This window comes from Ranitomeya variabilis, chromosome 2 (genome assembly GCF_051348905.1).
Source record: "Ranitomeya variabilis isolate aRanVar5 chromosome 2, aRanVar5.hap1, whole genome shotgun sequence".
Classification (NCBI taxonomy): domain Eukaryota; kingdom Metazoa; phylum Chordata; class Amphibia; order Anura; family Dendrobatidae; genus Ranitomeya; species Ranitomeya variabilis.
In genome coordinates, this window is record NC_135233.1 from 735,519,314 (window position 1) to 735,543,902 (window position 24,589).

Below are 24,589 nucleotides of genomic sequence, written 5' to 3' on the forward strand. Positions count from 1 at the left end.
CCTGCGCCCACGTGAAGACACAGCGCGCGATCTGCGCTGTCATCCCTTTCATCGGTGGGGGCGGCCATCTTCCTGGGGCCGCGCGTGCGCAGAAGAGTGCTCTGCAGCGTGTCTGCTGCACGGGGCTTCAGGAAGATGGCCGCGGGATGCCGCGCGTGCGCACAAGAGATCGCGGCGGCCATCTTTCCAAAGCCGAGTTTGCATCTCGGCTTTGGGAAGATGGCCGCCGCGATCTCTTCTGCGCACGCGCGGCATCCCGCGGCCATCTTCCTGAAGCCCCGTGCAGCAGACACGCTGCAGAGTTGATGAGGCTGGCGTGCAGGGGTCCCGTGACGTTCCTATACAGCAGGTGGGGCGGAAGAGCTTTGGCCGCAGGGTGGATGTGACCGGCGTGCAGGGTTGCTGTGATACTTACAGCTCTGTGCGCAGGATCCTTGCAATATATCTGTGCTTTAGCGTTATGGTTTATTTAACGGTAATGTGCTGCGCCTTATAATCCAGTGCGCCTTATATATGAAACAAAATTGCTTATGAGGCGCTCATAGAAAGTGCGCCTTATAATCCGGTGCGCCTTATAATCCGGAAAATACGGTAATCTAAGTAAATAATAGTTAAAAGAAAAAAGTATATTAAAAATAAAGTAAAAAAATGCAAACAAAGGAGAAGAATGTTTTCTTACCTGATCTTGTAAGGACAAAGTGGAGAATGCGGGTACACTCTTTGCCCATTTAATGCTCATAAAAAGAAGCCGTGCTGCAGATTCACATACTGATTCCGTCGCCACTTCATAGAGGTACAAGGGAGCGCCGTTCACTTCATGGGGATACTAGAAAAGTTACTTTATTAGTTTAGCTTTAGGTCATTTATTGTATAAACTGCATAACAAGCTGAATGAGATGTGATTCATTATTAGATTCAGATATTGCTTACTCTGTATTATTATTATTATTATTATTATTATCATTTCTTTCAGTGAAACATTTGCTTCTCTTGGTGCCATTGTCCTCTATAAAAATGATCGTGCTGAATCTACAATAAGCCGTGCAGATTCATTGTGGTTGTGCCTTTGGTTGCTAGGCCACCCCATCTGATTTATATTCATTAGTAGGTTTGAAGGACTCATTTATGAATACTTACAATGGGGAATTTTGGTTTCCATCAGAGTTTCTCTTTAACTTTACATCACATCAATTAGTACCCTCAGAGGGCTTGTAGACCCCCCATGAGTTCAATAAACGTGATTGTGAATATGTGGCTGTGGGATCTCATCATGTTCAGGATCACTGAGGTCTATGTTACTGGTCTGGACATCTATTAACAAAACTTTTCTGTCTTCATCTCTTAGGGCTGTCCCACACGTCCAGATAATTCCGGTACCGGAATAAATCGGTACCGGAGTTATCCGTGTCCGTGTGCCTGGGAACTCACGGAGGCCATACGTGCGGCACACGTGTGCCGCCCGTATGGCGAGTGGGTACCACACGGAGCGTGTGGTACCCACTCTGCATGGTGCTGAAGCTGCGAAAGCTGCGATTCATATCCTCTCTGCAGTAGCGTTTGCTGCAGAGAAAATATGAAGAATAGTGTTAAAAATAAAGATTTAGGTGTCCGCCGCCCCCCCACCCCCTGTGCGCCCCCCCGCTGGTCAGAAAATACTTACCCGGGTCCCCCGTCGGCTGTCGCTCCTTCCTGGTCTGGCCGCGGCTTCTCCTGCATGCGGTCACGTGGGGCCGATCATTTACAGTCATGAATATGTGGCTCCACCTCCCATAGGGGCGGAGCCGACTATTCATGATTGCAAATGATCGGCCCCACGTGACCGCATACAGTAAGCCGCGGCCAGACCAGGAAGGAGCGAGGGAGCGGGTAAGTATTTTCTGACCAGCGGGGGGGCGCACAGGGGGTGGGGGGGCGGCGGACACATGGATCTTTATTTTTAACACTATTCTTCATATTTTCTCTATAGCAAACGCTGCTACAGGGAAGATATGAATACCGGCTTCAGCACCATGTGGGGGGGACAGCGCTTACTGTAGCGCTGTCTCCTGCACGCACACGGACCCCAGACGGAGAATGTCCGTGTGAGGTCCGTGTTTTACGCGGACCCATTGACTCTATTGGGTCCGTGTAATACGTGCGCTCCCACGAACACTGACATGTCTCCGTGTTTGGCACACGGAGACACGGTCCGCAAAAAATCAATGACATCTGAACAGATGCATTGATTTTTATGGGTCTACGTGTGTCAGTGTCTCCGGTACGTGAGGAAACTGTCACCTCACGTACCGGAGCCACTGACGTGTGAAACCGGCCTTAAAGGGTTTGTCCACTACAAGACAACCACTGCTTAATCACTGCACCCCACATAAGATAAAAACAATCAATACTCATTTACTATAGTGGCGCCATTCCTTCATTGTCAGCGCTGATATTCTCGGCTGATCACAGGACATTGTTATATCACATGACTGCTCTTAATTTAAGAAAAGGAGTGATTGCAATTTTTCTGCTTTTCTAATTTTTTTAAAGATTTTTTTATTTTACATTGTATTTTTTACTCTATTTAAGGGACTGACTTGAACCTACGACTCATACTATAGATTGTGCTTGATTTTATACTGCGATATACACTGCAATAATCCACAGGAGTACCATGATGGCAGCGATGAGACCTTCAGCAGGACCCTGGCTGCCATAGCAACCCATTGGCACCCTGCAATAATTTATTGAGGGGATGCCTGAACGGACACCCAGGTGAAATTGCAATACTTAAATGGCGCTTTCTGAGATTTACATTGGGATTCAAAGAGTTAAATAGATGTGAAGGGATCTAGCTCTGGTCGCTGTTAGAGGCAGATACCATCTATATTCAATAGTGAGCAGATGCCTCTGTGTGTAGTGGACTGAGCTCTTCAGTCCGTTCCAAGCATTGATACTCGCTTCGTGACATAATGGTATATGTGCTCATTCCATTCTGAAGGGTGGAAAAGTTTCAATTGCAAAGATTCTAAAAAAAAATAAAACTACATGCAAAAAGTGAACAAAAAAGTAAAGTGTAAGCTGGGTTTGTCACTTTATAGTTAAGGTCCAAATTAAAGGGTCTCCGTCAGCACAGAATAACTATAAAAGCCAAGTACAGGCACTCAGTGCATCACGATGTGGCCAAATAGTTCAGTACACCTTCCCACCTATCTACTTGTTTTCCATCTATCTTCATACTTCTCTAGCTCTATAAAAGCAGAGCTGTCAATCAAAGAAAAGGAAGGTTGGAGATTGAGAGATAACAAGTAGGTGGGAAGGTGTACCTAAATGTTTGGTCATACCAAGGGTGCACTGAGCACCTGTACTTTGAACAGTGATTCTGTGCTGACAGACTCATTTTAAATCACACATATCAAACTCTGGCCCGGGAACCAATTCTGACCCTCAGGGTGATTATACTTGGCCCACAATGCCAGGGACTATGTGGGGCCATTATACTGTATGGAGAACTATGTGGGGTTCATTATACTGCATGGAGGAGTATGTGCAGCCAATTATACTGTACGGAGTACTATGTGGGGCCCATTATATTGTATGAAGGACTATGTGGGGCCAATTATACTGTATGAATGACTATGTGTTGCCTATTATTCTGTATGGAGGACTATGTAGGACTCATTATACTGTATGGAGGACTATGTGGGGCCCATCATACTGTGTGGAGGTCTGTGTTGGATCACAGTTGGGGCATCATACTGTAATAAGTCACCATACTTTGCTGGAGGGGTGCTGTAGGGTCATCATACGGCGAGTGTGGATGGTACGGTGGATGAATTCACTGTGGGGTTATCATACTGAGTTTGTTTCCATATGAAAGTTTCATCATTATATTTGATGATAAGGAAAAACATCCTCAATTGTAGGCTTTTTTGTTAATGAATATTAATGTTGGCATTCAACTTTGCACAAGTTTATTTTGTCCCGTTGTGTATTTGAGTTTGACATCCCTGCTTTAAAGGGACTCTGTCATCACAGAATGACTAGTACAGGCACTCGGTGCTTCATGGCGGGGCCAATCATTTAAAAACGCCTTTCCACCTGCTTGGCTTCCATCACTCTCTGCCCTTTTTTACCTCTATGAAACCAGAGCTGTCAATCAAAGAAGAAGGGGTGGAGATTGAGAGATTGAGGGAAAACAAGCATGTGGGAGGTGGATGTAAATGATTGCACCGAGTTAGTTGGAGAAGTCATTTTGTGCTGACAGAGTCCTTTTAAAGGTGGCTGCTGCCACTGGTAAAAAAACATGGATGCTGTCAGTTGGTCTTAACAAGCATAGAAAAAGACGTTACTAAAGTCACGGATTAGCAGTTACATACGGCACCATGAAAACTAGTGATAAATGAAAATACATTCAATTAAAAGGTAGGGGGAATTCATCACAAAAGGAATGAAGAATTAAAGAATTTAAGTCAGTTTGGCTTAAGGCTGTGCTTTTGATATTTTTGCCAAATTTATCAGCGCCACATGATGCTTGGTAAATTTAACTCATTTATAGATATAACTCTTCGATCTAGACCTATTTTTCCGCTCTTTATTTCATGCCTTTTCTGTAATATTTGTTTTATACATCCTTACAATAAGAAATAATTGATCAATTTGTCTTAACCCTTATTTGCATAGCTAACCACACCTAGATTACACTCACTATAAAAAAGTGGCGAAGGAGGGACATAAAATAGCTGCATTTTTTTAAACAAAAGTATTGTGCAACAAAATTAACGACTTATTAAAAACCTTGATAAATTCCTTACATAAAGTAATAAAAGAAAGCCTGAAAGCAGTATGATCATCATGTGGTAACAGTACATTACAATGGCAGCTGTTTAGAATATTAACGAACAGAAATTTCTTATTTCGCCCTATGGGGTAAAGGAATTACAGGCCGCTAGTTGTCGTTGCTGATGTCATACTGATTGACAGCCAGCTCCCCGTTGCCTAACTGTGTGGAGCCAACTGTCATTCAGATGGATGTCAGCAGTGAAGTCTTGTCGACAGAGCAGCCCGAAAGAGGAAGATCTGCTCTGTTGACATGAGTTTAAATGAAGCAGCAAAATCGTTGGCAGGAGCGGTTTCTGCTTATGCATAGTATACACAGAAAGCTGCCTATCAGTGGTTTGGACAGGGTTATACAGAGCTCAGTATGCAGAGAACTGGTAGAAGTGCAGAAGTGAAAACAGTGATTTTTTCAAAATGTGAGTATGCAGACCAGTAAGTGACACATGACTGGAATCAGGGTCTCCACTCCTACACTATGTTAATCTCAGAAGGGGTAATGAAAACCTAGTTGCATATTCATTTAAGGGATTTCTCCATGATTAGGAAAAATAAATATTTCAAAACAAGGCCATACCTGCCAAGTCCTGGTAATGCATCTTAGACGTATTCTTTTCAATTGAACTAATCTGTAATACTAGGTAGAACTACTGTTGAGTAAAAAGATTTGCAGGATCCTGGCCCAGCAGACAAGATGGTAGACTGTGGCTACTGGACCTGAGCCCTGTAAACATCCTCCTACTTGTCAGCCTCCTTGGGGCCTCTTCTTATTATTAGGCCTTGTACGACATCATTGTTGTGGTGTGGCAAATGCATATTTTAGGGTCAGATTATCAAAACAATTGTTGGGGATGCTGGCAGGTAGGATGTGATTTGCAGGGCTCTTGTCCGTCAACTCTTTTCGCTCAACTCTAGATGTAACTCATGGATAGGTATGGTACTGCCTCTTATAGAAAGTGTAAATTTTTTTGTTAAAGGGTTGTCCGTTACTAGGACAACCCCTTTTTAATCTGAATGTGTGCTCTTTTGAAAAGTCAAACACCTATACTCTCCTCCAGTGGTGTCGCCATTCCAGCTGTGTCAGCACTTGCATTCCTGGGGCTCAGGTGAGGCTTATTCCAATCAGCACTGGCATCACTGTCCCCACTTTTGGACTTATAAGTAATCAAGAAGAATGAACGGCCAGTCACAGTTCTTATTTTCTGTTGATCACTTATACTTCCGAAGGCGGGGACAGTGCCGTAAGCGCTGATTGAGCGCAAAGCTCACGTGACGTAACAACCTCATATGAGCCCTGGTAACGGGAGTGCCGACACCGCTGGAACAGCGCCAGCACCGGAAGGTGAGTATAGGTGTTTTTATTTTAACAGGGGCAAATATTCAAAGTGAGAAGGGGTTGTCCTAGTAGTGGACAACCCCTTTAAATATTGGATACACCTTTTGTTAAATGCAGAATAAAAATATATAGTGATATCAGAAAATGCATCCAACAATTTACACTAAGGGGAAACGTATGAAAGTTTGGAACCACTAAATACAATCCGGCAATGATCCATCATAGAAAGCTTCTAAAGCTTACCTTTGGGGTTGGTTGCGCTAATCCAATTAAGGTCTGTCTCTCAGGGGTGGTCGAAACAGCTGCTAACTCTAGGTTGTGAGGCTCCAGTTGACTAACAGTGGTGAAAAAGGTAGGTGTCGGCAAAGCTGCTGATGGAAAGTGAGGAGTGGTTCCATTGACATCCTTATGTCCTCTGAAATACAGAGCCACTTGCTTTCGTATGGTGGATGTTCTTGGTCCTCTTTCATGTTGAACAGCTGAAATCAATCCAGTAATCATCTTAGTACTAATCAAACTCATTTGGTAAATTGATGCAAAGAGCAGGCTCTTAGATACTTCAGTTCATTAAAAGGTTAAAATCATGAAAATCTTCCCTCATACTGTGTCCTTGAGAGAACATTTCTTCCTTACGATTTCCTTTTTTCTAAATAACGGCATTAATCTATATTTTACCAGAGCTATGTCAATCATTTTAATGTAGGCTTCTGTTCTTAAGCATAATGCTTTTGATTTTGCTTATGTAAAAAGATACCAGTTACTGTTTCGCTGATTGCTACGAAAATCTTATAATTGGATTTTTTTTTCTTTTTGTAATATGAGCGACAATAGATGATTGTATATTTAGGCCAGAAATGATCACGTTTCCTATTAATGGGAACCAGACATTTAGCGAGTATTTTAATTACCATCTTTATTCATGTTGACTTCCAAACACTTCTTGAGGCGGCATGCTCGACATTGATTTCTATGTGTCTTGTCCACTGGACACCCACCCTGTAGAGGGAAAAAAAGGATTCTGTTGTGTATTGTGAAAGGCTATAACTTTTTACCAATTATTATTATTTTTATTTTTTTTTTACAAATGAAGATGTTAATATTTCAGCTATGATCCTGTTTTAAGTTTTTTTTTCCACCAGAAAAACATGGGGAGACATTTGGCAAAAAATAGAACTACTGGAAAATAAATGATCCTATTGTTCCGGAAATAGTCAATGATATTTTTGTTAACAGGACATACCGTAGCATCCTTAACCCCTTCACACCGCAATTTCTCTTATTTCGTTTTTTCCTCCCCTTCTTCCAAGCGCCATAACTTTTTTATTTTTCTGGCCGTATAAGGGCTTGTTTTTTGCAATACAAGTTGTGCTTTTGAAATACACCATTCATTTTATTACGTGATGCACTAGAAACCGGGGAAAAAATTTCCAAGTGCATTAAAAAAAGGAAAAAAAAATGCAATTCCACAATTGTTTTGGGGTTTTTATTTACCATGTTCACTATATAGTAAAACTGACCTAGCAATATGATTTTCCAGATCAGTACAATTACGCAGATATCAAACATGTATAGTTTTCCTTTTATTTAAGTGGTGAAAATTTCGGAAATTTGTAAAAAACAGACATTTTACTTGAGTCGTCATTCTCCGAGACGTGTAACATTTTCAATTTTCGAGATATGGGGCTGTGTGAGGGCTTATTTTTTGCTTTGAGTTGATGTCTTTATTGATACCATATGCACATATGAAGTTTCGCCAGCCTCTTACTGCACTTTATTGCACTGTTGCAACAAGCAAAAAAAAACAAAACACATTTATGGTGTTTACATTTTTATTCTTGTTATAACACAAATCGATTTGATTAATTTATTTTATATTTTGATAGATCAAACATTTCTGAATGCAGCTATACCAAAAAAGTGCTTTTTTTGTTTTATTTTTAACGGAGCAAAAAGGGGGGTGATTTCAACATTAGAGACTGTTAGAGATAGATGATGTCTGATTAAAGCAGCCATCATCAGGTGGGAAAGATGTGTAAATGTAAGGCCGGAGTCACACTAGAGAGTTTTACCAACGTATGAGAGGCGCAAAAACAACGCATTGCACACGGACCAATGTTTCTCTATGGGGCAGCTCCTATCTGCCGTACATTTCTTGGCTGTATTTTACGGGCGTAGAAAATCGCAGCATGCTGCGTTTGTCAGCATATTGCGCAAAAAATCCACCAATGAAAGTCTATGGGGGCGAGAAAAATACGGATTACACACGGACCATCAGTGTGACTTGCGAGAAATACGCACCGGTGTTCTATAGAAAAGCCGGTAATTCTGTGCGGTGTACAGTAAAATCACATTGACAGGTTAGAATAGAACAGATAAAATAAATGTCTACACATAGAATAAGTATATATATATATATATATATATATATATATATATATATATATATATTAGTGAGCCACAAATATATATATATTTATATTTCATACAGCGCTAGATAGCAGAAAAGCCAGTAATTCAATTGCCGGCTTTTGCTATCTCCTTCTCAAACCCGACAGGATATGAGACATGGTTTACATGTAGTAAACCATTTCATATCCCTTATATTTTTACATATTCCTCACTACTAATGTTAGTAGTGTGTGTGTGCAAAATTTGGGGTCTCTAGCTGTTAAAATAAAGGGTTAAATCGCAGAAAAACCTGGCGTGGGCTCCGGCGCAATTTTCTCCGCCAGAGTGGGAAAGCCAGTGACTGAGGGCAGATATTAATAGCCTAGAGAGGGTCCATGGTTATTGGCCCCCCCTGGCTAAAAACATCTGCCCCCAGCCACCCCAGAAAAGGCACATCTGTAAAGGCCCCGTCACGGGGCTTAAGATGCGCCTATTCTGGCACTAAAGCCCCCGACACACTAAGCGAGGTCGCTAGCGAGATCGCTGCTGAGATACAAGTTTTGTGACGCAACAGCGACCTCAGTAGCGATCTCGCTATGTTTGACACGTAGCAGCGACCAGGCCCCTGCTGTGAGATCGCTGGTCGTGTCGGAATGGCCTGGACCTTTTTTTGATCGTTGAGGTCCCGCTGGGTAGCACACATCGCTGTGTTTGACACCTTACCAACGACCTCGTTGACTACAACGTCACACAGGACGTCCCTCATCGAGGTCTGAATCGTCATAATAGCTGCCATGTGACAGGGTCACAACGACCAACGACATCGTTGTACAGGTCGCTACAGGTCGCCGCATCGCTGCTGCGTCGTTGGGAAGATCTCACTGTTTGACATCTCACCAGCGACCACATAGCAACGCAGCAACGATCCCTGACAGGTCGTATCGTTGTCGGGATCGCTTTAGCGTCACTAAGTGTGACGGGGCCTTTAGCCTCTCTCTTTCCACTCCCGTGTAGTGGTGGGATATGGGGTAATAAAGGGTTAATGTCACCTTGCTATTGTATGGTGACATTAAGCCTGGTTAATAATGGAGAGGTGTCAATAAGACACCTATCCATTATTAATCCAATAGTAGTAAATGGTTAATAAAACACACACACATTAGGAAAAAAGTATTTTATTGAAATAAATACACACATGGGGTTGTAATAGTTTATTATACTCTCAATCCGAATGACGACCCTCGTTCTGTAAAAAAGGAAAAATTAAAAAAACAACAATATCCCATACCTAATGGATCCATTCTATGTCCATTTTGCAAGCCGGCGAGAAAATCTTGCCGTACGGATGCCATACGGATTACATACAGAGGTTTACATGCGCAAAATATGCAGCCACACCCTGCCTATGGATGACGTACGGATCACTGTTTTGGGATCATTTCTGCGTATTACGCCTGTAAAATACGGACCGTATTTCCCTACGCTGAGTGTGACGCCGGCCTTACTCATATGTTTGAAAAGAGTTAACCACTTCACGACTTTGAACGTATCCATACATCCAGATTGGTAGGCACTTACTAACTTTGGATGTATGGATACGTCCAGGCAATTTTGCACACACATGAGCAATGCACATGTGCGATCACTGCCGGGTGTTCAGCTCACATGACAGCTGACACCCTGCAGTTAACCCTCTAAAAGCTGCGAATGATAACAATCACAGTATTTAGAAGGCAGGCAGAGAGAGAGGGCTCTCGTCTGCCTTCCGATCGGTGCCCCGCCGACATCATCGCGAAGGGCCGATCATTGCCATTGCGAGCCGACATCGTCATAGCAACATCCGGGTTATCAGGCACTAACAAACTTGTTAGACCATGCGCAGTGCATGGTCTAACAAGCTTCTGTCTTTAGTACTGACAGGTTATAAAGCATAGCAATGTCCTGCATTGCTATGCTTTATAACTGCGATCAGAGTGCTGAAAGTGAGTCCCATAATGGGAATAAGTAAAAAAAAAAGTAAAACAAAAGTATAAAAAATTGTACAAATATTTAAATTAAAAAAAAATCACAAAGTAATAATAAAAAATATATATTCTACCAATAAATAAGTATTTTTATGAAAATAACCCAAAAAAGTACACATATTTGGTATTGCCATGTCCAGAACGATCCAACCTATAAAACTGTCACACTAGTTAACTCTTAAGTGAACACCGTAAAAAATAAATAAAAAACGAGGCAAAAAGCTATGCTTTTTCAACATACCGCTGAACATACAGTGGAATAAAACGCAATCAAATAGACGAATGTAAATAAAAATGGTACCGTTGAAAACGTCATATTGTCCCATAAAAAACAAGCCACCAAACAGTTCCATCAGCAGAAAAATAAAAAAGTTATAGCTCTCAGAATAAAGTGATGCAAAAATTATGATTTTTTTCTATAAAATAGTTTTTATTGTTTAAAAGCGCCGAAACATAAAAAAAGATACAAATGAGGTATTGCTTTAATCATACTGACCCGAAGAATAAAGCTGCCTTGTAAATGTTACCACATGCGAAACGGTATTAAAAAAAATCCTGAAATTATGTTTTTTCTTCATTCTTCCTCCCAAGAATAAGAATAGAAAGTAATCAAAAAATGTCATGTGCCCGAAAATGGTACCAATAAAAACGTCAACTTGTCTCACTAAAAACAAACCCTCAATTTATTCTGTCCGCAGAAATATGGAAACATTATAGCTCTCGAAATATTGCGATGCAAAAACTTGTTTGACCCCTTCGTGACATGCGCCGTACTAGTACTGCGCTGCCGGCACTGCATTTGTGCCAGCAGCAGTACTAGTACGGCGCACCGATCACCGCGGTCTCACGCTGAGCGCCGCGGTGATCGGGTGCGGGTGTCAGCTGTATATGACAGCTGACACCCTGCAGCAATGCCCACGATCGGCGCTAGTGCCGATCGTGGGCATTTAACCCCTCTGATGCCGCTGTCAGTAGTGACAGCAGCATAGAGGGGGATCGCGCAGGGACGGGGGCTCCCTGCGCTCTCCCACCAGAGCAACACGATGAGATCGCGTTGCTCCGGAGATCCGGAAGGAGTCCCCGGATCCAAGATGGCCGCGGGACTCCTTCCGGGTCATGAAGTGCCCTGGCTAGCCGGGGCCTGCTGAGTGTTACTGAGAGCAGGCGCCGGAAAGCCTCCTACACTTGCCTGTCAGATCGTTGATCTGACAGAGTGCTATGCACACTGTCAGATCAACGATCTGATGTAATACAGTGATGTCCCACCCTGAGACAATAGTAGAAAGTAAAAAAAAAAAAAAAATAGAATATATAAAAAAAATATTAAAAAATCCCCAAATAACGGAAAAAAAAAAACATTTCCCAGTAAATCCATTTATTTATGTAAATTAAAAAAAACAATAAAAGTACACATATTTGGTATCGCTGCGTCCGTAACGACCCGCTCTATAAAACTATCCCACTAGTTAACCCCTTCAGTGAACACTGCAAAAAAAAAAAAAAAAAAACAAGGCAAAAAACAACGCTTTATTATCATACAGGCGAACAAAAAGTGGAATAACACGCGATCAAAAAGACGGATATAAATAACCATGGTACCGCTGAAAACGTCATCTTGTCCCACAAAAAAAAGCCGCCATACAGCATCATCAGCAGAAAAATAAAAAAGTTATAGCTCTCAGAATAAAGCGATGCAAAAACAATTATTTTTTATATAAAATAGTTTTTATTGTGTAAAAGCGCCAAAACATAAAAAAATTATATAAATGAGGTATCGCTGTAATCGTACTGAACTGAAGAATAATGCTGCTTTATCAATTTTACCACACGTGGAACGCTATAAACGCCCCCCCTAAAAGAATTTCAGGAATTGCTGGTTTTTGTTCATTCCGCCTCCCAAAAATCGGAATAAAAAGCGATCAAAAATGTCATGTGCCTGAAAATGTTACCAATAAAAACGTCAACTCGTCCCACAAAAAACAAGATCTCACATGACTCTGTGGGCAAAAATATGGATAAATTATAGCTCTCAAAATGTGGTGATGCAAAAACTATTTTTTCCAATAAAAAGCATCTTTTAGTGTGTGATGGCTGCCAATCATAAAAATCCGCCAAAAAAACATGCTATAAAAGTAAATCAAACCCCCCTTCATCACCCCCTTAGTTAGGGAAAAATAATAAAATTTAAAAAAATGTATTTATTTCCATTTTCCCATTAGGGTTAGGGTTAGGGCTAGGGTTAGGGTTGGGGTTAGGGCTAGGGTTAGGGCTGGGGTTAGGGTTGGGGTTAGGGTTTCAGTTAGAATTGGGGGGTTTCCACTGTTTAGGCACATCAGGGGCTCTCCAAACGCGACATGGCGTCTGATCTCAATTCCAGCCAATTCTGCTTTGAACAAGTAAAACAGTGCTCCTTCCCTTCCGAGCTCTGCCGTGCGCCAAACAGTGGTTCCCCCCATATACGGGGTATCAGCGCACTCCACAAAAATTGGACAACAACTTTTGTGGTCCAATTTCTCCTGTTACCCTTGGGAAAAAAAATGTGGGGGCTAAAATATCATTTTCTGTTATGACCCCAATGGCGAGGGTCTCAGAGATATCAGCAAGTCTGCGAAGTACAAAAATCCAGCTCATAGGGCAGTGGTAACTGGGTTGACCATATATCTACTCCTAACGTCAACACTAGAAGTAGCCGGGGAACATGCCTACGTTGGTCGCTAGATGTCTCGCGCCAGCCGGAGGACTAACTACCCCTAGAAGAGGAAAACAAAGACCTCTCTTGCCTCCAGAGAATAGACCCCAAAAGTTGGATACAAGCCCCCCACAAATAATAACGGTGAGGTAAGAGGAAATGACAAACACAGAGATGAACTAGGTTTAGCAAAGAGAGGCCCACTCACTAATAGCAGAATGTAGTAAGATAACTTATATGCTCAACGAAAACCCTAACAAAAAACCACACTGGAGATTCAAGAACCCCCGAACCGTCTAACGGCCCGGGGGGAGAACTCCAGCCTCCCTAGAGCTTCCAGCAAGGACAGGATACAGATTATGTACAAGCTGGACAAAAATGCAAACAAAAACAATAGCAAAAAAAGCAAGAAAGCAGACTTAGCTTAATCAAGCAGGAACCAGGATCAGTAGACAAGAGCACTACAGATTAGCTCTGATATCAACGTTGCCAGGCATTGAACTGAAGGTCCAGGGAGCTAATATAGCAACACCCCTGACCTAACGACCCAGGTGAGCATACAAGGGATGATAGACATAGCCAGAGTAAAAACACTAGTAGCCACTAGAGGGAGCCAAAAGGTAAATTCACAACAGTACCCCCCCCCTTAGTGAGGGGTCACCGAACCCTCACCAAGACCACCAGGGCGATCAGGATGAGCGGCGTGAAAGGCGCGAACTAAATCGGCCGCATGCACATCAGAGGCGACCACCCAGGAATTATCCTCCTGACCATAGCCCTTCCACTTGACCAGGTACTGAAGCCTCCGCCTGGAGAGACGAGAATCTAAGATCTTCTCCACCACGTACTCCAACTCGCCCTCAACCAACACCGGAGCAGGAGGCTCAGCAGAAGGAACCACAGGCACAACGTACCGCCGCAACAAGGACCTATGAAATACGTTGTGAATGGCAAACGACACCGGAAGATCCAGGCGAAAGGATACAGGATTAAGGATCTCCAATATCTTGTAAGGACCAATGAATCGAGGCTTAAATTTGGGAGAGGAGACCTTCATAGGAACAAATCGAGAAGACAGCCATACCAAATCCCCAACACGAAGTCGGGGACCCACACCGCGGCGGCGATTGGCAAAACGCTGAGCCTTCTCCTGTGACAACTTCAAGTTGTCCACCACATGATTCCAGATCCGCTGCAACCTATCCACCACAGAATCCACTCCAGGACAGTCAGAAGGCTCCACATGTCCCGAGGAAAAACGAGGATGGAAACCGGAGTTGCAGAAAAATGGCGAAACCAAGGTGGCAGAACTAGCCCGATTATTAAGGGCAAATTCAGCCAACGGCAAGAAGGTCACCCAATCATCCTGATCAGAAGAGACAAAACACCTCAAATACGCCTCCAGAGTCTGATTAGTTCGTTCCGTTTGTCCGTTAGTCTGTGGATGAAAAGCGGACGAAAACGACAAATCAATGCCCATCCTACCACAAAAGGATCGCCAGAACCTGGAAACAAACTGGGATCCTCTGTCCGACACAATATTCTCAGGAATGCCGTGCAAACGAACCACGTTCTGGAAGAACACAGGAACCAGATCAGCAGAGGAAGGCAGCTTAGGCAAAGGAACCAGATGGACCATCTTGGAGAAACGATCACATATCACCCAGATGACAGACATGCCTTTAGACACCGGGAGATCCGAAATGAAATCCATAGAGATGTGTGTCCAAGGTCTCTTCGGGACAGGCAAGGGCAAGAGCAACCCGCTGGCACGAGAACAGCAAGGCTTAGCTCGAGCACAAGTACCGCAGGACTGCACAAATGACCGCACATCCCTTGACAAGGAAGGCCACCAAAAGGACCTGGCCACCAGATCTCTGGTGCCAAAAATTCCCGGGTGCCCTGCCAACACTGAGGAATGAACCTCGGAAATGACTCTGCTGGTCCATTTAGCAGGCACAAACAATCTGTCAGGTGGACAAGAGTCAGGCCTACCAGCCTGAAATCTCTGCAACACACGTCGCAGATCTGGAGAAATCGCTGACAAGATAACTCCTTCCTTAAGAATACCCTCAGGTTCAGCGACTCCAGGAGCATCAGGCACAAAGCTCCTAGACAGAGCATCGGCCTTCACATTCTTAGAACCTGGTAAATACGAGACCACAAAGTCAAAACGGGAGAAAAACAATGACCAGCGGGCCTGTCTAGGATTCAGGCGTTTAGCAGACTCGAGATACATCAAATTTTTGTGATCAGTCAAGACCACCACCCGATGCTTAGCACCCTCGAACCAATGACGCCACTCCTCAAATGCCCACTTCATGGCCAATAACTCCCGATTGCCCACATCATAATTTCGCTCTGCCGGCGAAAACTTCCTAGAGAAAAAGGCACAAGGTCTCATAGTAGAGCCACCAGGGCCTCTCTGCGACAAAACGGCCCCTGCCCCAATCTCCGAAGCATCCACCTCAACCTGAAAGGGAAGTGAGACGTCAGGCTGGCACAAAACAGGCGCCGAAGTAAACCGGCGTTTCAACTCCTGGAAAGCCTCCACGGCAGCAGGAGCCCAGTTAGCTACATCAGAGCCTTTCTTGGTCATATCCGTCAGCAGTTTAACAACGCTAGAGAAATTTGCGATAAAACGACGGTAGAAGTTAGCAAAACCCAAGAACTTCTGAAGACTCTTAACTGACGAGGGTTGAGTCCAATCATGAATAGCTCGGACCTTGACTGGATCCATCTCCACAGCAGAAGGGGAAAAAATGAACCCCAAAAAGGGAACCTTCTGTACACCAAAGAGACACTTTGAGCCTTTTACAAACAAAGAATTTTCACGCAAAATCTCAAAAACCATCCTGACCTGCTCCACATGCGAGTCCCAATCATCAGAAAAAACCAGAATATCATCCAGATAAACAATCAAAAATTTATCCAGATACTTCCGGAAAATGTCATGCATGAAGGACTGAAAAACTGAAGGTGCATTAGAGAGCCCAAATGGCATCACCAAGTACTCAAAATGACCTTCGGGCGTATTGAATGCGGTTTTCCATTCATCGCCCTGCCTAATGCGCACAAGGTTGTACGCACCACGAAGGTCTATCTTGGTGAACCACTTGGCACCTTTAATCCGGGCAAACAAATCTGACAACAACGGCAAAGGATACTGAAATTTGACAGTGATCTTATTTAAAAGCCGATAGTCAATACAAGGCCTCAAAGATCCGTCCTTTTTGGCCACAAAAAAGAATCCCGCACCAAGAGGGGAAGAAGAAGGACGGATATGCCCCTTCTCAAGAGACTCCTTGATATATGAACGCATCGCGGTATGTTCAGGTACCGACAGATTAAACAGTCTCCCCTTAGGAAACTTACTGCCAGGGATCAAATCTATTGCACAGTCACATTCCCTATGAGGAGGCAGTGCACTGGACTTAGACTCGCTGAAGACATCCTGATAATCAGACAAATACGCCGGAACTTCCGAAGGCGTAGAAGAAGCAATAGACAAGGGCAGGGAATCTCCATGAATTCCATGGCAGCCCCAACTTGACACTGACATAGCCTTCCAGTCCAAGACTGGATTATGGGTCTGTAACCATGGCAAACCCAAAACAACCAAATCATGCATTTTATGCAGAACAAGAAAACGTATTACCTCCCGATGTTCGGGAGTCATGCACATGGTAACCTGTGTCCAAAACTGCGGTTTATTTTTTGCCAATGGCGTAGAATCAATACCCCTAAGAGGGATAGGATTTTCCAATGGCTCAAGAACAAATCCGCAGCGCTTGGCAAATGACAGATCCATAAGGCTCAGGGCCGCACCTGAGTCCACAAACGCCATGACAGGATACGATGACAGTGAGCAAATCAAAGTTACAGATAGAATAAATTTAGGTTGCAAATTACCAATGACGACCGGACTAACAACCTTAGTAAGACGTTTAGAGCATGCTGAGATAACATGTGTAGAATCACCACAGTAGTAACACAAGCCATTCTGGCGTCTATGAATTTTCCGCTCATTTCTAGTCAGGATTCTATCACATTGCATTAATTCAGGTGCCTGTTCAGACAACACCATGAGGGAATTTGCGGTTTTGCGCTCCCGCAACCGCCGGTCGATTTGAATAGCCAGGGCCATAGAATCATTCAGACCTGTGGGAATGGGAAAACCCACCATCACATTCTTAATGGCTTCAGAAAGACCATTTCTAAAATTTGCAGCCAATGCACACTCGTTCCACTGGGTCAGCACGGACCATTTCCGAAATTTTTGGCAATACACTTCAGCCTCGTCCTGGCCCTGAGACATAGCCAGCAAGGCTTTTTCTGCCTGAATCTCAAGATTGGGTTCCTCATAAAGCAAACCGAGCGCCAGAAAAAACGCATCAATATCAGCCAATGCCGGATCTCCTGGCGCCAGCGAGAAAGCCCAATCCTGAGGGTCGCCCCGTAAAAAAGAAATAACAATTTTAACTTGCTGAGCGGAGTCTCCAGAGGAACAGGGTCTCAGGGACAAAAACAATTTACAATTATTCCTGAAATTTCTAAACTTAAATCGGTCTCCGGAAAACAGTTCAGGAATCGGTATCTTAGGTTCTGACATAGGATTTCTGGTAACATAATCTTGTATGCCCTGCACACGAGCAGCAAGCTGGCCCACACTTGTAATCAAGGTCTGGACATTCATGTCTGCAGCAATCACAAGCCACTCAGATGTAAAGGGGAAAAGAAAAAAAAAAAAAAAAATGAGAGAGAGAAAAAAAACTCAGAACTTTCTTTCTTATAATCCCGCTTCTGCAATGCATTTAACATTTAATACTGGCCTGGCAAACTGTTATGACCCCAATGGCGAGGGTCTCAGAGATATCAGCAAGTCTGCGAAGTACAAAAATCCAGCTCATAGGGCAGTGGTAACTGGGTTGACCATATATCTACTCCTAACGCCAACACTAGAAGTAGCCGGGGAACATGCCTACGTTGGTCGCTAGATGTCTCGCGCCAGCCGGAGGACTAACTACCCCTAGAAGAGGAAAACAAAGACCTCTCTTGCCTCCAGAGAATAGACCCCAAAAGTTGGATACAAGCCCCCCACAAATAATAACGGTGAGGTAAGAGGAAATGACAAACACAGAGATGAACTAGGTTTAGCAAAGAGAGGCCCACTCACTAATAGCAGAATGTAGTAAGATAACTTATATGGTCAACGAAAACCCTAACAAAAAACCACACTGGAGATTCAAGAACCCCCGAACCGTCTAACGGCCCGGGGGGAGAACTCCAGCCTCCCTAGAGCTTCCAGCAAGGACAGGATACAGATTATGTACAAGCTGGACAAAAATGCAAACAAAAACAATAGCAAAAAAAGCAAGAAAGCAGACTTAGCTTAATCAAGCAGGAACCAGGATCAGTAGACAAGAGCACTACAGATTAGCTCTGATATCAACGTTGCCAGGCATTGAACTGAAGGTCCAGGGAGCTAATATAGCAACACCCCTGACCTAACGACCCAGGTGAGCATACAAGGGATGATAGACATACCCAGAGTAAAAACACTAGTAGCCACTAGAGGGAGCCAAAAGGTAAATTCACAACAATTTTCGTGGAAAAAAAAATATTTTTTATTTTCACGGCTCCGCATTATAAACTGTAGTGAAACACTTGTTGGTTCAAAGTTCTCACAACACATCTAGATAAGTTCCTTGGGAGGTCTAGATTCCAATATGGGGTCACTTGTGGGGAGTTTCTACTGTTTAGGTACATCAGGGACTCTGCAAATGCAACATGACGCCTGCAGACCAATCCATCTAAATCTGCATTTCAAACGGCGCTCCTTCCCTTCCGAGCTCTGCCGTGCGCCCAAACAGTGGTTCCCCCCATATATGGGGTATCAGCGTACTCAGCACAAATTGGACAACAACTTTTGTGGTCCAATTTCTCCTGTTACCCTTGGGAAAAAAAATGTGGGGGCAAAAATATCATTTTCGTGGAAAAAAAAATATTTTTTATTTTCACGGCTCCGCATTATAAACTGTAGTGAAACACTTGTTGGTTCAAAGTTCTCACAACACATCTAGATAAGTTCCTTGGGGGGTCTAGTTTCCAATATGGGGTCACTTTTGGGGAGTTTCTACTGTTTAGGTACATCAGGGACTCTGCAAATGCAACATGACGCCTGCAGACCAATCCATCTAAATCTGCATTTCAAACGGCGCTCCTTCCCTTCCGAGCTCTGCCGTGCACCCAAACAGTGGTTGCCCCCCATGTTTGGGGTATCAGCATACTCAGGACAAATTGGACAATAACTTTTGTGGTCCAATTTCTCCTGTTACCCTTGGGAAAAAAAAATTGCTGGCTAAAACATCATTTTGTGGAAAGAAAAAATGATTTTTTAATTTTCACGGCGCTATATTCTAAACTTTAGTGAAACAATTGGGGGTTAAAAGTGCTCACCACACATCTAGATAAGTTCCTTAGGGGGTCTTCTTTCCAAAATGGGGTAACTTGCGGGGGGTTTCTACTGTTTAGGCACGTCAGGGGCTCTCCAAACGCGACATGGGTTCCGATCTCAATTCCAGCCAATTTTGCATTGAAAAGTCAAATTGCGCTCCTTCCCTTCCGAGCTCTGCCATGTGCCCAAACATTGGTTTACCCCAACATGTGGGGTATCGGCGTACTCAGGACAAATTGCACAACAACTTTTGGGGTCCAATTTATCCTGTTACCCTTGGGAAAATAAAAAATTTGGGGCGAAAAGATCATTTTTTGTGAAAATTAATATGAATTTTTTTTATGGCTCTACATTATAAACTTCTGTGAAGCACTTGGAGGTTCAAAGTGCTCACCACACATCTAGATAAGTTCCTTAGGGGGTCTACTTTCCAAAATGGTGTCACTTGTGGGGGTTTCCACTGTTTAGGCACGTCAGGGGCTCTCCAATCGCGACATGGGTTCCGATCTCAATTCCAGCAAATCTTGCATTGAAAAGTCGAATGGCGCTCCTTCCCTTCCGAGCTCTGCCATGTGCCCAAACATTGGTTTACCCCAACATGTGGGGTATCGGCGTACTCAGGACAAATTGTACAACGACTTTTTTGGTCCAATTTCTCCTATTACCCTTGGTAAGATAAAACAAATTGGATCTGAAGTAAAAATTTTGTGAAAAAAAAGTTAAATGTTCAATTTTTTTTAAACATTCCAAAAATTCCTGTGAAGCACCTGAAGGGTTAATAAAATTGTTGAATGTGGTTTTGAGTACCTTGAGGGGTGCAGTTTTTAGAATGGTATCACTTTTGGGTATTTTCTGTCATATAGACCCCTCAAAGTCACTTCAAGTGTGAGGTGGTCCGTAAAAAAAATGGTTTTGCAAATTTTGTTGCAAAAATGAGAAATCGCTGGTCAACTTTTAACCCTTATAACTCCCTAACAAAAAAAAATTATGTTTCCAAAATTGTGCTGATGTAAAGCAGACATGTGGGAAATGTTGTTTATTAACTATATTATGTGATATAACTCTCTAATTTAAGGGCATAAAAATGAAAAATTTGAAAATTGCTAAATTTTCATAATTTTCGACAAATTTCTGTTTTTTTCACAAATGAATGCAAGTCATATCGAAGAAGTTTTACCACTATCATAAAGTACAATATGTCACGAGAAAACAATGTCAGAATCACCAGGATCCGTTGAAGCATTTCAGAGTTATGACCTCATAAAGTGACAGTGGTCAGAATTGTAAAAATTGGCCCTGTCACTTAGGTGAAAACAGGCTTCGGGGTGAAGGGGTTAAGCAGAAAAATGCGTCTTTTAGTGTGTGACAGCAGCCAAATATAAAAACCCAATATACATCTGGTATCGCTGTAATTGCACTGGCCCAAATAATAAAGCTATCTAATCGCTTATACAGCGTAAAAAATAAATAAAATCAATTCTATACCTGTTGTTGATTTGTTCATTCTGTCTCCCAAAGATCACAGTAAGGGCTCATACCCATATGTGAGAAAAAAAACGGTCCAATTTCTGGACCGAAAAAATGGAGGCAAAACATGCCAGTGTCATGGGAGTGTCATGCGATGTCAATGCGATTTTTTATCACAACATCCATATGACATCCGTATTACATCCGTATGCAATCCGTGTGCAATTTGATTTTAACATGAGCTTTTACATACATCAGTTCTCTGACATTTAGGCTGTGTGCACACGTTGCTGATTTTTCGCATTTTATTCGCGTTTTTTCGCGATAAAAACGCTATAAGGGCTTGTTCACACCATCCTTTTTTTTCTGCGGATTTTTCAGGTCCTGATTTGGAAATCCCGCAGTGCAAAACCGCGGTGGATTTCCCTGCGGTTTTTTGTGCGGTTTCTCCTGCGGATTCCACTGCGGTTTTCCAACTGCACTTTCCTATTGGTGCAGGTGGAAAACAGTTGCGGAATCCGCAGAAAGAAGTGACATGCTACTTCTTTTTTTCCGCAGAAAATCAGCGTGGATTTTCCAGCGGAAAAAAGCAAAGTGGGCACAGCGGATTTGGTTTTCCATAGGGTAACATTGTACTGTACCCTGCATGGAAAACGTCTGCGGATCCGCAGCTGCAAATCCGCTGCGGATCCGCAGCAAAAACCGCAGCGTGTGAACATAGCCTAAAACCGCAAAAAACCAGCATACAATATGCATCCCATCATTTAGAATGAATTCCGCAATTTTTGTGCACATTTTTTCGCGGAAAAAAACGCATCGCGGTAAAAAACGCAGCATGTTCATTAATTTTGTGGGTTTTTTGCGGATTTCCCACTATAAAATGCATTGGGAAATGTCCGGAAAAAAACGCACCAAAAACACGGCAAAAACGCAGCAAAAACGCATGCAGATTTCTTGCAGAAAATTTCAGGTTTTTCTCAGGAATTTTCTGCAAGAAATCCTGAATGTGTGCACATGGCCTCACACATCGTTTTACAACGAAATATTGTTCAAAACACACACACATATACAGTTAGGTCCATATATATTTGGACAGAGACAACATTTTTCTAATTTTGGTTATAGACTTTACCACAATGAATTTTGAACAAAACAATTCAGATGCAGTTGAAGTTCAGACTTTCAGCTTTCATGTGATGGTATCCACATTAAAATTGGATGAAGGATTTAGGAGTTTCAGCTCCTTAACATGTGCCACCCTGTTTTTAAAGGGACCAAAAGTAATTGGACAATTGACTCCAAGGCTCTTTCATGGACAGGTGTGGGCAATCCCTTTGTTATGTCATTCTCAATTAAGCAGATAAAAGGCCAGGAGTTGATTTGAAGTGTGGTGCTTGCATTTGGAAGATTTTGCTGTGAAGTAAACATGCGGTCAAAGGAGCTCTCCATGCAGGTGAAACAAGCCATCCTTAAACTGCGAAAACAGAAAAAAAAACATCCGAGAAATTGCTACAATATTAGGAGTGGCAAAATCTACAGTTTGGTACATCCTGAGAAAGAAAGAAAGCACTGGTGAACTCATCAATGCAAAAAGACCTGGGAGCACAAGGAAGACAACATTAGTGGATGATCGCAGAATAATCTCCATGGTGAAGAGAAACCCCTTTACAACAGCCAACCAAGTGAACAACACTCTCCAGGAGGTAGGCGTATCAATATCCAAATCTACCATAAAGAGAAGACTACATCAAAATAAATGCAGAGGGTTCACTCCATGGTGCAAGCCACTCATAAGCATCAAGAATAAAAAGGCTAGACTGGACTTTGCTAAAAAACATCTAAAAAAGCCAGCACAGTTCTGGAAGAACATTCTTTGGACAGATGTAACCAAGATCAACCTCTACCAGAATGATGGAAAGAGAAAAGTATGGCGAAGGCGTGGTACAGCTCATGATCCAAAGCATACCACATCATCTGTAAAACACGGCGGAAGCACTGTGATGGCTTGGGCATGCATGGCTGCCAGTAGCACTGGGTCACTAGTGTTTATTGATGATGTGACACAGGACAGAAGCAGCCAAATTAATTCTGAGGTATTCAGAGACATACTGTGTGCTCAGATCCAGCCAAATGCAGCCAAACTGATTGGTCATCGTTTCATACTACAGATGGACAATGACCCAAAACATAAAGCCAAAGCAACCCAGGAGTTTATTAAAGCAATGAAGTGGAATATTCTCGAATGGCCAAGTCAGTCACCTGATCTCAACCCAATTGAGCATGCATTTCACTTGTTAAAGTCTAAACTTCAGACAGAAAGGCCCACAAACAAACAGCAACTGAAAACCACCGCAGTGAAGGCCTGGCAGAGAATCAAAAAGGAGGAAACACAGCGTCTGGTGATGTTCATGAGTTCAAGACTTCAGGCAGTCATTGCCAACAAAGGGTTTTCAACCAAGTACTGAAAATGAACATTATATTTAAAATTATTGAATCTGTCCAATTACTTTTGGTCCCTTTAAAAACAGGGTGGCACATGTTAAGGAGCTGAAACTCCTAAACCCTTCATCCAATTTTAATGTGGATTCCCTCAAATGAAAGCTGAAAGTCTGAACTTCAACTGCATCTGAATTGTTTTGTTAAAAATTCATCGTGGTAATGTCTATAACCAAAATTAGAAAAATGTTGTCTCTGTCCAAATATATATGGACCTAACTGTATATATATATATATATATATATATATATATATATATATATATATATATATATATATATATATATATATATACAAAAAGAGCAAAAGGAGGCAGCACTCCAAACACTTTTCAAGGTGAAAAAAAGTAGGGTTTATTTAGCCCACATCTCTGTGCAACGTTTCGGCTCACACTGAGCCTTTTTCAAGGCTTGAAAAAGTATACATTTTGGGTAGAGAAGTGGACGACTCAACCCAGGAGGCCAGGCACCCACCGGTGAGCATTGTGCTGTTCCAATTCTACTATATATATATATATATATATATATATATATATATATATATATATATATATATCAGTGAGACACATATATACAGTACAGACCAAAAGTTTGGACACGCCTTTTCATTTAAAGATTTTTCTGTATGTTTCATGGCTATGAAAATTGTACATTCACACTGAAGGCATCAAAACTATGAATTAACACATGTGGAATTATATACTTAACAAAAAAGTGTGAAACAACTGAAAATATGTCTTATATTTTAGGTTCTTCAAAGTAGCCACCTTTTGCTTTGATGACTGCTTTGCACAATCTTGGCATTCTCTTGATGAGCTTCAAGAGGTAGTCACCAGGAATGGTTTCCAACAATCTTGAAGGAGTTCCCAGAGATGCTTAGCACTTGTTGGCCCTTTTGCCTTCACTCTGCAGTCCAGC

At 42.6% G+C, this 24,589-nt stretch overlaps 1 protein-coding gene across 1 annotated transcript in view; it reads right to left on the minus strand.

Moving 5' to 3' along the window:
* Positions 1-24,589, minus strand: part of NR2E1 (nuclear receptor subfamily 2 group E member 1) — a 165,933-nt gene that overhangs the window by 51,507 nt on the left and 89,837 nt on the right. The window contains exons 3-5 of the mRNA XM_077289602.1: positions 7,060-7,147; positions 6,395-6,630; positions 680-826 (exon numbers count right to left, since the gene is read on the minus strand). Of these exons, the coding sequence (XP_077145717.1) occupies positions 680-826; positions 6,395-6,630; positions 7,060-7,147 (471 nt within the window). The remainder of the gene's footprint in view (positions 1-679; positions 827-6,394; positions 6,631-7,059; positions 7,148-24,589) is intronic.